Raw genomic sequence first — 14,255 nt, forward strand, 5'->3', positions numbered from 1 at the left:
ACAAGCACACCCTAAAACAAAGCTGAATTTGACAGTCAGCTAATATTGCTGAGCAAGTTTTCACCATGAAAACTTTTTTCCATTCCAGTTGATAAAACTGCCTAACTTTTTTTACAGGATTATTTATGTTACTCTGTTAATAAAAGCAGCAAATTTGTTTCAATCCATGTGCTGAAAACCCAGTGAAGTTTTTTGACACTGCACCACACGTGCATGGGCAAATTGACACAAAAGCAGATGAATCTCCAACTCTTAGCTACCTCAGAAGACATTTCCCCTCCACTCTTCTTCACACAGGAGACCTAAATACTTCCAGACCTTCTATTGGATTTGCTTGAATTGGCTCCAATTACAAAAGTAATCTTGTTCTTTTCCCCCAAAGATAAAGTCACACTTTCCTGACAACTTAATTCCAAACAGTTTTGAGATAGAAGAATGAATTGTAAAAGAGATTGTATAGGTATGTCTGAAGATTTTAATAGACAAAATGTAAATAGAGACAATCTGATTAATTGGAGCAGTTTTCATGGGAAGTGTTGAGAATTTTATTGTGCCCTTTGGCATAAAAGATCCAGTTAAACTGAAAACTGTGTGTGAAGAATGGTTGCCTTTCACAGAAGCATCCAGGTGTGGCACAGCAATTAGTTTCAATATCATGGCTGTGTGGGCACATGCTGCCTGAACAGAGATACCTATACAGTAAGTTCATTTTTTGTCTCATATTTCTTTTGCACTGCTATAATTCTGTTATGTTTTGTGCAGGCTGCTATTTATTTATTTATTTAGGTTTATTTTGTTAAATAACACTCTAACATTGCCTGACCTTCAGAAAATATCACATATTTCTTCAGGCTACCTCTGATGCCTTCTTTGTATAGGGAAAACAGACCAAGCAAACAAATACAATTCAGCATTCAGATTATATGAGGACTGAAATACCTAAAACAGTCTGATACTTGCAGCTGCATAATGTTCTGAAGTTGGAAGCGTTTATACATGTAACTTAATTTTGAACATGATAATAATTCATTCAACACAAGAAAAGCACTGTGGATTACTGTTTATTATTGTTGTGTCATTTATGCGACTGATGGCAACTTAAGCATCACAAGTTATGAAAATGTTTTGTTTGTTTTTGTGGGGAAAACATGGATAAATCATAAAGTACATAATTTTACATTTTAAGTTAAGCAATGCTTTTCACTTCAGAAGAATCTGCATCTAGTTTTGTAATACATACATTAATTGGCAAGACACTTTAGGAATAGCAGGTTATATTCTCTCCCAGCTGGAAATCCTCATTTGGTAATCAACATCTTTGATAGGGGAGTAATTGCTACAGCATTATTTTTATGATTTGTGTTGCACATACAACAAGAAATTTCAGCTATAATAAGCCTCAAAAACTTCAGTTTACACCACCTAAGCAGTTTGAAAACCCAACTATTTCTGTTTGTTGAGGCTGGGACTTACAGGGAAAGCTGGAGAAATTCAGTCCAATTTAAACTATTTTCTGCCTTCAGTTTTTGAAGGACTCACCAGAACAATGTCCAAGGCAAGCTACTGCCTTTGGCCATTGCAGCTTTGCCATGTAAGCTCACCTGAGAAATAAGGTACGGTTCATCCCTTTATCTGCACATACAACTTAATATTTAAGTGCACATGTACAAACATGTGCTATAATAACTATACCAGTAAATTCAAAAATGTGTTATGGAAAATAATATTAAAGTAAGAGCATTACTCTCAAAGCATTCAAACTGTCAGAACGGAATTTTAAGAATATGAATCAAAAGAACATGGGTTAAAAAGCAGACAAGTCTCATGGTTTGTCAGTACTCACCGTTCAGCCACTTGGAGTTGTACTGTGCAGTGCGGAGAGGAGGAAGTGCTCCCAGACTGCGATAAATGGCAGGATCCCTTCCTGGAAAATCCATGGCTGTAGCAGCATATAATTCCCCACTGGAAGTGAGAAGTGCAGTGGAGTTGTGCTGGGGACTGTAAGGACAACGAGCCATGCCACTGATTTGATCATGTATCTCTGTCAAGTTATTTAACTGTAAAATGGTAAGAAAGGGGGATTAAAATGACCTGAAAAATCATCATTTCAGTCAAGCTATATCAATCTGACCAAATACTTTATCATAAACATGAATTATCTGCTTTGGTATTGCACAACAGTAATGAGTTGGTCTGTATATCCATCTGAAATTGTCTCATATAGATTTCACTGTAAAATTGTTTGATCTTGCTTCTGCACCTTTGGTGGGCAAAACACGCAAGTTAATCATTAGTCATCATGCCTAAAATGTTCTACACTGGGAGCAACTGAAAAAAGAAATCTATATAAAGATTGTTATTATGAAAAGCAGATCTAATTGTCAGATTCATCTAAAGTATTCAGTGTAACAATTGATCATGTAGTAAAGAAACCTACTGCTCCATTGATGTGTCCCAGCAAAAAATCTCACATGAAAATTAGTTTTTAAAAATGAGCTTCCTAGGTTCAGTAGTCATCTTTCTAAACTTAGTAGCCCTAATACTTCCAGCCACAAATCAAAGTGTGATTCTAATATGTTATTTGAAAATAAAGATACAATAAGTTTAAATTAATAAATGTTACAAGGATTTTATGGTGACTGTTTGTATTTTAATGTTTCTTCGCTCCTGAAATAAATAGCCCACTTAACCCAACCTGTGACATTAGGTTCTTATTATAATGAGTGTTACCAATTCTTTATGGACTCTTGCTTTGACACACAAATTACAAATAGTTTTAGTTTTCTTGTTGTTGTTTTTGTCCCAGAAACAGGATGTTTTCTCAAGAAAGACTTCTCACTCTCAACAGTCAGAAATCACTAGTGCAGGTACTTGTCTTCTTCAAAAATACACGTGCATAGTATGAAGCTATTCAATCATACTTTATAACTAAACCTGTTGACATCAACCAAACTTGACAAAATGGCAGAAGTCTTAGAAATACTTAAGACTCATGAAATTTGGCACGTGGGAGGAATTGAGCTGGTCAGGAATAGACTCCCGCAAGAGATTACAGGTTAACTTTCCTCTTTGCCCTGACACTAACCAAATCAACTTTTATGTATCAGCTCACTAACAAATACACAAAGAGACTGAAATCAACAACAGCTTTCTCTTCTTACTAACCAGCAGTCTCACAGCATGGACTTGAATTTATGGGACAAAATATTTAACACATACCGTCCGATTCGTGCAAATAGGAGTGAAAGCATTGGTTCCACAGGTAAAGAGATGGTTGCCTCCAACAAGAAGCACTCGAATGTAGTTCTGGCATTCTTCCTGCCATATAGGAAAGAAAGAATAAATTCATTGTTTATATGTACTCAATGTGTTAGCAATCATGATGTGCATACATTTTTTAAGGACAATAGAGACATCTATCAATCACTGTGAAAAGATCTCAGCAGTATCACAGTAAAGCTCTTGAGTATCAAAGGCTTCTGAGTGTGCAGGAAGTCAGGATTAAAAACAGGCTGCCAATAAAAGGAGTATGTTCTGAGTGCATAAATAAAATTGAGCTGTCCAGACACAGATTTGCTACTCCTAGCTAGGTAATTTGCACTTTATGTTGTATTAGTATCATCCGCATTTTGGTTAATTTGAAGTTACTCATGAAAACCTCAAAAAATCGTTATGACAATATGCATACACTGATCCTAAAGAAGAACTTTATCTTTTTTTTTTTTAAACCACATTAGAATGCATGAAGGTTTTAAGAAGCTAAAAATTAACAGCAATCTCTGTGTTTATTCAGACAGAGAGCAATACCAAACATCTCCTGAAACTGCATGTAGGAAGGATTCAAACATTATTTCTGCAGAAATGAATGCTCCTATCTATTAAAATGAGGAAAATCAACAAGATGTTTATAGAATACTCCTCTTTGAGCACCTGGCTAAAATGCTTTCTAGCATTCATTCACAAGAAACAGATACCAAGGGAAATCATGTAAGTACACCCATGTAATGGCAATGGGGCAGAAGTCTCATTATCTGGCCCATGGTTATATCAAACATAATCCTTGTTTATCTTGCAAATAGACTTTTACCCAGAAACAAAAGAAATGTAAACCTGGGTAGAGTGAGAAAGCACAAAATAGACTGTAAAGCAAGATGGACAAAAATACTTTTAAGTTCTCTGAAAAGAATACTTAGAATTTATTATTGATACTTTTCCTCGTGCAAAGTAGAAATGAAACAAAACAGAAATCCCAAAAATGCACATACAGAAGAAACTACATCCATCCCTCATGAAACTGTAGCTTTCAGAACCTTCTCTTTGAGCCTTAAATGTAATTGTCAAAAATTTTAAAACTAAGATCAAATTCCCAGTGGACAGAAAATCAATTCACCTTAAATTTACCAAGATCATCATCTAAATATCTTTTCAAACAGACAGAAGCTAATATGCTATAATCATATAACAGAGTCAAGAATTGCAGTAAGTCTTTCCTAAAAGCAATTATTTCACTTCTGGGCAGTTTCCTTGATGTTCAGGGAGTTTCATATAAATAAACACAATATCTTCTTGTTTGGACTGTTTCCATCCTGCCCTTTGCTGCAAACCCTGGAATGTAAGTGTAGGAAAAATAAGTGGGTTCTGACATTACAACCGATCCAACCTCTCCTCTTCATATTATACAGCTCCTTGAAATAGTGCCATTGCCAAATTACTTGCATGCTCATCACCCACTCATTCTGCTCAAAAATAACGTAATTTTTTTAAACTCTGACATTCCTGAGATTCACAACATTCTTCTCTTTAACATTCCCAAGTCCTGTACCAATGTTATAACAATCCACAGTGCAACAGGGCAAATAAGATATCTCATATCTAATTTTTATTGGCTACATAGTACAACAACAAAATCAAAGCTGAAAAATGACTTCTTTAATTGGCTATTTTTTTCATGCAGCAAATTGAAATTTTTTTTTAATAGTTATTAATAAAATAATCACTCAAAAACACATAGAAAAGGGACTCAGTTTAATTGCTCAGAGTCGCATTTATAGTTTTGGAGTCAAGCTTTCATTTTCAGATCTGCAAAGAAGAGGTATCACAGAATCACAGAATTTTAGGGGTTGGAGGGGACCTCCAGAGATCACTGAGTCCAACCCCCTGCCAAAGCAGCTCCCTAGCCCAGGTTGCACAGGTAGGTGTCCAGGTGGGTCTGGAACGTCTCCAGAGAAGGAGACTCCACCACCTCTCTGTGCAGCTGTGCCACTGCTCTGTCACTGCACTGGGAAGAAGTTCCCACACACATTTGTGCAGAACTACCTATGGATCAGTTTGCGGCCATTTCCCCTTGAAAACAATTTAGCAAGTACGATCTACTTTTATATCAGCAAACCTGAAGCAAACCACAGCTACTTGAAAGAATTCAGTGGCCAAGCAGGCCAGGTTACTATTTAATTTCAGTACTAGCTTGACAGTTCAAGGATGACCTGGCTACAGTCGCTTATCCATTTTCAGCAATGTTTGTTGTGAGGGCTAACATTTTAAATACATTAGTTTTTATATTTTTAATACTTCTATAGTAAGTTCAGAAGCTAATACTCAAAGCTGTTATAATATTAAATAAGCAATGCGTAAATTGTTTTAAATATGAATTCCTCCTTTATTTATTTAATTGTTTTACATTTTGCTTTTTTTTTTCTTCTTTCCTGTCAGTTCTAATCAAGAATGCCATTCTAAATTGATGAATTTATTCTCTTCACTATGGCATTCTAGACTTCTACATGCTAATGCATGATGGTTTCAAGGACATCGGTTTGTCTGGCTCACTCCAGGAGTTATTTTAAGCAACTGTTTAAATTGGTGGATAAATGTATAAAGTTTCAGTAACTTCAAAAGTCAAGCGTGTATTACACTGTCAGTCGTGATGGATGTCCCTATATATTTTCATCCCCATCTCTTTCCCGACATTGGCTCCTAAAGCATAAACCTCAGAACAACAACTACTGCTAACAGCTAGGGGCAAAAATTCCATGCAACTTCTTTCTCAACAACATGAACAAAGTTGCATTTAACTAACTATTATCTCAGAATTACTAGAGTGGCTTTAGGGTTCAAAGCTGGCTTCTGATTTCAGCACATGGCATCAGCAAACTGACTTTTATCTTTGCTGTCTGAACTTATTACCCCCATAGTGCGCTGTGGTCATCAGAGCTTCAAGTGAAACCAGGATTTGAATGAAAAATTACTCACAGCCATCCTTGTAATCCTTATCTCTCCCTTACCGCAGTCTATGCTGGAGATATGTATTTTGTCTCTAGTCTTTCCTGTACTTTTCTGCAGTCACACATGTATCTACCCTGAAATCTGAAGTTGCTCTCACAAGTTTCATGGAAATGAAACAACCAGTAGCTCCCCAGCTGGTGCTGGATCTATTTATAAAAGAAGCAGCAGCTGGAATTGTGCCTCCCAGGGGATTTCCACTGAAGAAGTGCAATTCATGGCAGTACTGGAATGAATTCCTCCTGGTCTGATAGTTCCCTTTTTATTTTTTTTCAAGTGAAGGCTTGAAAGCTGCTGTGGTTTGACCAGGAAGAGGAGCGTGCCACAGATCAGATGGTCTGCTCATTTGCATGCATGTGTTCTCCTAACAAAAAGAGTGTGGTTCTTAAGCATATCTTCAGTCACGAAATTCTTGGACATAAAGCAGTAAAAGACAAATGTCGTCAGGTTATTCTTTCTCTGGCCTGGAGTTTATTCTTTGATTTTAACCTCAAGCATACCAGTGAAGGTAAGAGACTTGAAAAGTTCAAAGAAAGAGACCATAATAAATAAATAAATAGACACATAGATAAATGAATATATTTTTTAAAAGCTCAGTCATATCTACAAGCAAAGAACTATTTCTTCCCAGGACTACCTCTGGCTGTAATGAAATACAAGAACTGTATTTATCTTCTAGATGGTGAAACAGGAAAGAGGTTACAGATCCAAATCAAACAGCATATCTTTACCCAGATAGTAACAATACTAAGAAATAATCAAAGAATCAAAGAATGGTTTGAGATGGAGAAGACCTTAAAGATTATCTACTTCCAGCCCCACTGCTGGGGGCAGGAACACCTTAAACTAGAACAGGTTGCTCAAACACTTTACACTTGAACACTTGGAGTGTTCACTGTACAATAGTATGTATTCTATTCTAATAGATGTGTAGAGTGTTCAAGTGGCTTTGAATGCCTTTAGACATGGAACATCCACAATTTCTCTGGGCAACCTGTTCCAATGTGTCATAACCCTCTAGAGCCTCTGAGTGAAGCACTTCTTCCGTAGGTTTAATCTTTCCTGTAAGACCACTTATTGAAATTTTAGAGGCCTTTATTAGAATAGAATATATACTACTGTGCAGTGAAAGCACAACTTCAAATCACCTTTACAACCAAGAGTGAGGAGCATGAATGAAAATCTGGATGAATGCACTACTCTTAAGTGCATTTCACAAGTACAGAGTGCTTCTCTGAGCAAACATTATTTAATAGCGTGCTTGAGCAAATTTGAACTGCGTGTGCATATCAAACCACAAACAGTTCTGTCAATGTGAAATTCAAAGTACACTACTATGTCCTTAGATTTACTTTCTTTCATTCATCATGTTAGATTACAATCACTGCAAACACTATGACTTCCAGAGCTGAATGCTATTTTCATTGTTTTAAATTCCAAAAATCATTGAAAAACAGAGGTATAAACTTTTAGTTACATATTGTATTCCTATCATGACAGTTTCTACTCTGCACACTCGGATCAATGCCATCTGTCATATTATATTGTTACTTGGACATGATCTCTACATACAGTATTGTCATCTGAAAGCTAAGACTGAAGGCTTGAGGGATACATTACATGAGAAAACACAAATATCCTACGTAGAAATAATTTACAAAATGAAACATTTGCCTAAAATATGAGATCTCCAAAGTTCTTTTCTTTCCACAAGTTGACAAGTAAGCAGCATACTCATCTATCATCTTGTTCTGCCATGAAAGCCTTCATGTAAGTTAGAAATTTTTAATTAAAATCTTGCCTGTTCCTTTCTTCTAGCTATTAATAACTGCCACACAGACCTAGTAAATCTCACACATTAATGGCTAGTTATCAGCAACTCCTAAGTACGTTTCCAAGACTGGGATGGGAAAAAAGAGAAAGGAAAATAATAAAAAAGGCAATACCATCTCTAATGCCTTTTGTCAATGTTATAAACTCATATCTACAGTTAAAGATGATCAACTGTAAAGACAATCTTTCACGCATGAAGATTTACACTGCATATTCCCTATACCTGCTTTTTCACCTGCTTTTTATTTTTATTTTCTGTCGATTCTTTTTCTATCCTCATGGTATAACACAGCCACGCTCTGGTAGCGAGACAATTTTTCTTCTTCAAATTCAAGTGGATATGGATATGCAAAGGCTACAGTGCAACATTATTTTCCGAGAGTTACTAAGAAAAGCTTGAAATGAAATATTCTGCCTGATGGGAGAAGTTAAAGGTCACACATATACATTACCACACAGATGATGCAGAAGAAGAGACCCATTCTTTACTAGAAAGCTAGAAGATATGAATCTTTGGATTATGTTCTTCGAGCTTGTGGGATTGCGATTTTTTTGTTTTGTTGGGATTTTTTGTTTTGTTTTGCTTCTTTATGACTTTTGCCAATGAATCACATAGGCTGATACATTCTATTGAATGTGGGTCCTGAAAAGAAGCATGTTTTTCTGTTGTTATTGCACTTGATGTACTTCCGTGTTTCTCCTTTAAGTTTTAACTCGCCACCATCATTTCCAATGCATTGAAGCCAATGTTCAACTCTGTACATTCCCTGGTTGTAATCTGTCAATTCATTGGATAAGTTCACTGAGATACTCTTCATTTTGTGGTGTGACAGCTGTGCAGGGAGCATGGCTTCTCTTTGACATCACTGTCGCCACTGCTGAAACACACCACCCACTGCCTCACTGTGATTACATCCACTGTTTGTTCTCCATAAACATTCACCAAGCATTGATCTATGTCAGTAGGTACCATTTTTTCCACATGGAGGAATTCGATGACACACCTTTGCTTCATCTCCATGTCCATGTCAGACACCATTTTGTCAGACCACCCCCCTACTGCCATCTGCCACATGGCAACAACATGGAATGGAATACTGTCAAGAAGATTGGCCACTGCTGCCATAACACCAACATTTGCCTATGATGTCAAAGGCTAAATTAATAAAATAGAAGGCATTATTTTCAGAGCAGCCCTTATAAACTGAGAACTTTATGAAGAACATAGAGAGTTATTTGAGATTTACAGCACTGAGTATGATGTGAAAATACAGCTCATTACACGTGACATATTATAGAGTCAATACAGCGAATTGTTAGAAACATTTAGATTGTTTTTGTTGTTTCATCACAGTATCACATGATGTTACCTCTCACTTCACACCTCCCCATATTGTTCTTTATTCCTCTGCTCGTACATCAATCTCATACTATTTTTCTATAACTCTCTTCAGAAAGAAACGGGACACATTACAACTACATAAGGTAGAGATTTATGCACTGAATTACACCTGCTATTAAAATACAAATTTTGTCAACACAGAACTGTCTCATGCTTACCTTTGATTTTCCTTTACTGTAACATGCTTTTTTAGTAGCTTCATCACATTGCCATTCCACTGCCTGTAACCAACAGAAAACAGTTAGAAATGCAGGAAACACGGAGGTATATAACCCAGCTATCTAAGCCCATGCTTGAGATACATGCTTCAGGTGCACTGACGATTAACGATGGGTGGTTCTAGCCATAACTGCCTTATAAGCTTTTTCTCCTTAGAAATGTAGTTCTGCTCTTGGTGGTCTTTCATTTTTTTTAATGCAGAGTGAAATCAGCTGTCCCCATGATTCACCAAACCTACAGCTACAGCAGAAATAACCACAATCACATTTGATGCTGTTTAGTCCCTTTTGTTATCAGTCTTACTTAGCTAAGTGCAGAGAAGGAGTGACTCTTCCTTCCCAGCAGAGCTAGGCAGCATCACACTGAGGTCAGCTCTGCTGAGACCTTTTGTGTCAGAAAGTGTGCACTGCTGCTGGTTTTGCAGATTTTCTATCAACCATGAAATGGATATTTTATTTGCTGAAGGTGTGACTGCAGCAGTAATTGGAGAAGCTAAAACTTGAATTGAAGGAAAAGAGCAACAAGCAGGCGTTCACAGGACAACAGTGAAATGAAGCACTGCAAAGCAGAAGCGATTTATCCTCATTTTCGAACCTTCTGCTTCAACAGACTTATGCCAGGAATGTAAGTCTAGGCTGCATTATGGCACTTTCACTGCCTGAGTTAATTCCAATTATTTCCATATTTAACATTCAACAGCTATGACTTACAAACTCTATCGTTCAGTGGCGCAGATACTAGGCTTGGTGTGCATGTGCTAATACACACACACATTTCAATGCCTGTGTATGTTGTGCAGTCAGAGTGCATTTTAAATCACCGTGCTTGCCTTCACATCAACAGTGCACATCCACCTGTTCACTTGATAAAAACATCACAAAGCATTTCATATTTTACTAGGAAGAAATGGGATTACTAAACTAAACACTGCTGCTTAATTGTTGAAACCACAGTTTTTTCAGTTTTGTTTGCCAGAAAATAATGGAAGATAATTTATTCAGATTTAATATAAGTAATCTTTTGTACCTGTCTTCCAAGGGAGACTATATTGACAGAAAATACACTCTATAATTCATAAAAATTAATAGGGTGAAAGCCTATTTAAACAAAGGGGAAATATGCCTTCAGAGTATACTATGCCGTACTTTTTGATTTACTGGTCAATGAGCCCAAGAATGAGCTCCTTTTTTTTTTCGTTTGTTTCAGAAAATAAAAAGACTTATAAAACTAATGCCATTACTTCTTGTCCTCAGCTTCAAGCCTTCCCATTTAAAGCATTTATTTTGTAGATAAATGACCAAAGCATATTGGAGAATATACTGAAAACTTCTGGAAAAACCCACTTGTGAATGATGACTCTAACACTTATAATGAATCATCTCTTACATTATAAGATTAACAAAAAAAATAAAGCATCAGTGACACTTTTGGTTCCATAACGGAAAGAGCAGTTCATCTCTATAACAGCAAACACACAATAAAAGACTGCTCTTGGATGAGCAGTATTAAGTCCCATTAAATTAGTATGTCACGTGGTATTAAATACAAGTATCTGATAATTAATTCATTATCTCTAAACAACACAAAGTTGAAATGCCTGGAAAATGCAAGCATTACCAGTAGGAGGTCAAGACAGAAGGACAGTGGAATGCAACTGATTAAAAAACGTCTTTTTTTAAGGAAAGCTCTTGCCAAAAATGAACTGAGAAGATTATGCTAAAGATGAATGGCAGGAAGAAAGAAGACAGAAAAATTGGATTTAAGATAAAACGTTTGTCAATAAATCAATTTTCAGTGGCAAAACTGAGGTAAAAGACTATTTTGAGGACAAAAATGTCAAATGTGAAAATTATACTGCGTCATAAATCAGGCAAATTAAGTACATATATCTCAGGTGCTGAAATGTTTTGGAAAAAAAGTTCAACAGCCAAAAGGGACAGTTCTTCAAGCTTTCCATAACATCTGAGAATAGTATACAAGGCATTTCCAAGAGCAGGTCACAAAACCACTAATGTCATTGGCATAACTGAAAGAAAAATTTCTTCTCTGATATCCATGGATGCATAGATTCAAATAAGGTTACTAAATATTACAACAGTAAATTATACATATCAGTAAAATAGTTAACAGCAAATACAGGAACCCAAACAGAATAAACTATATAACTATATATAAATATAAACTTCCTAACTGAGAGGGAAACTTTACGGGAAAATTCTCTTCAAGGCAATATATGTCAAAAGACTAATACTGTCTGAACAACAGAATCATAAAATTGTAGAATCTCATGGTCTTTTCACACTTGGAAGGGACCATTCAAAGGTCATCTAGTTCAACTCCCCTGCAATGAACAGGGACACTACAGCTAGACCAGGATCCTCGGAGCCCCGTCCAGGCTGAGCTTGAATGTCTCTAAGGATGGGGCAACCACCACTTCTCTGGGTAGACTGTTCCAGAGCCTCACAACCTTTACTGAATGTTCCTTAAATTCAATCTAAATCTCCCTTCTTTTAGTTTGAAACCTACCCTCTAGTTTGTCCTATCACAACAGACCATGCTAAATAGTCATTCCCCTTCTTTCTTACTCCCTTTAGAGACTGAAAAGCCACCATCAGGCCTCCCCAGAGCCTTCTCTTCTCCAGGCTGAACAGCCCTAGCTCTCTTGGCCTGTCCTTGTAGGAAAGGAGCTCCATCCTTTGAATCCTTTTTATGGCCTTCTTCTGGATGCACTCCAACAATTCTATGTCTCTCCTGTACTGAGGACACCACATCTGTTCACAGTACTCTAGGTGAGTTCCCACCAGCAGAGAGCAAAAGGGCAGGATCACTTCCCTTGTCCTGCTGGTCGTGCTGCTTTTGATGCTGCCCAGGATACGGTTGGATTCATTGCTGGCACATGTCCAGCTTGTCATCCACCAGTAGTCCCACATCCTTTTCAGCAGGTCTGTGCTCTATCCTTACATCCTCCAGCTTGTACTGATAGTGGGGTTTGCCTGGAACCAGGTGCAGGACTTTGCACTTGGCTTTCTTGAACCTCATGAGTTTTTCCTAGGCCTACTGCTCAAGCCTGTCTAGGACTCTCGGAATTACATCCTATCCCTCGGGCATGTTGACTGCACCACATAGCTTGGTGTCATCTGCAAACTTCCAAGAGTGCACTCGATTCTACTTTTGATGTTACTGATGAAGATATAAGAGAGCATCGGTTCCAGCAACGACTTCTAGTGGACACCACTCACCATCAACCTCTATCCAAATTAAAACATCGACCTCTTTAGGTACAATTTTGCAAACTGTTCCTCTTCCATCAAAGAGTCCACCCATCAAATCCTTATCTTTCAAATTTGGAGAGAATGATGTTATGAGTGACTACATCAAAGGCTTTATTTAATTCCATCAGTAGCTCTTCCCTTGCCCACTGATACAGTTGTGCCATCATAAAAATCAACAAGTTTGGACAGGCAGGACCAGCCCTTGGTGAAGCCACACTGGTTATCCCATATCACCTTTCTCTTCCATTTCCCTTAATATGGCTTCCAGGAAGATTTGCTCCATGGTATTCCCCAGCACTGAGATGAAGAAGTATTTAAGTAAGTAGAGACACACAAGTAACAAAGCCATGAGCCATCGCTAACATCAAGTATACTTCATAGTCCTGTAAGTCTGAGTTTCACTGCTGGAGGAAACAGTAAAGAGGGCAGGCTGCAAATTAAGTGTATTACAAAGGCACTCAAAGAAGGCTTGTTGGTTCAGAGTCTTATAGGTTGGTTCCCGATGTTCTTGCATATTTTTGATAATACATGCACATGCCCTATTATAGATTAAATGAAAAGAGCATGTTTAGGTCAACATTTATACATACAGTATATCTTTTAAATCTTCAGGAAATTTGGGGAAGTTTCTCACTAAATGGAAATTCAGTTATTCAACAAAGCCTATTAGTAATACACAGGGGAAAGAGTGGTGGAAATTTGTCAAGTTAAATGTCATTTCAGAGTGGGAGAAAAACAGGAGAAAAATGTGCCCCGAATCTTTAAAACCTAAAGATGAAACAAAATGTCCCAACAGAATAATAACAATGTGAGTTTTGCCAGTTGGAGATAAAGACTTAACATTCTGAAAGAGTAGACTGACACATACAGATTGTTGTATTTTAGAGAACAAGTACAAAACATGGTTTACTTAGAAATGTTACTGTTATCCATTGCTCATATCAAACTGACATCTTCTGCTTGGCACCACTTGCTAATATTTTAACAACATTCAGATATGTGGTGCAGAGAATAAGATATGCATGCCGTGATTATTATTTGATCCCCTATCGAGACTTAAATACCTAAATTTCATCCTGTTGGGAGCTATTCTTTCTTACATGTCTTAAGAAATAGTTCCAATTTTCATATAGGAAAATGCAACCTCCTCTGTTCTGTGCATTGTTTTTAATTAATATTGTAATTCTACTTAGCTGGTAACAAAATGCACTGAACAAAATTATAGACATTCAAACTTCTCTTTGCTCTGGGGA

At 37.0% G+C, this 14,255-nt stretch overlaps 1 protein-coding gene across 2 annotated transcripts in view; it reads right to left on the reverse strand.

Annotated features, from left to right (window-relative positions):
- Nucleotides 1-14,255, reverse strand: part of SEMA5A (semaphorin 5A) — a 311,498-nt gene that overhangs the window by 126,961 nt on the left and 170,282 nt on the right. For both annotated transcript variants that reach the window (XM_065752815.1, XM_065752816.1), the window contains exons 6-8: nucleotides 9,670-9,732; nucleotides 3,220-3,318; nucleotides 1,844-2,057 (exon numbers count right to left, since the gene is read on the reverse strand). In XM_065752815.1, coding sequence (XP_065608887.1) covers nucleotides 1,844-2,057; nucleotides 3,220-3,318; nucleotides 9,670-9,732 — 376 coding nt within the window. The remainder of the gene's footprint in view (nucleotides 1-1,843; nucleotides 2,058-3,219; nucleotides 3,319-9,669; nucleotides 9,733-14,255) is intronic.

Source organism: Cyrtonyx montezumae, unplaced genomic scaffold (genome assembly GCF_038088225.1).
Source record: "Cyrtonyx montezumae isolate F1298 unplaced genomic scaffold, pur_monq_1.0 scaffold_8, whole genome shotgun sequence".
In the NCBI taxonomy this organism is placed as follows: Eukaryota; Metazoa; Chordata; class Aves; order Galliformes; family Odontophoridae; genus Cyrtonyx; species Cyrtonyx montezumae.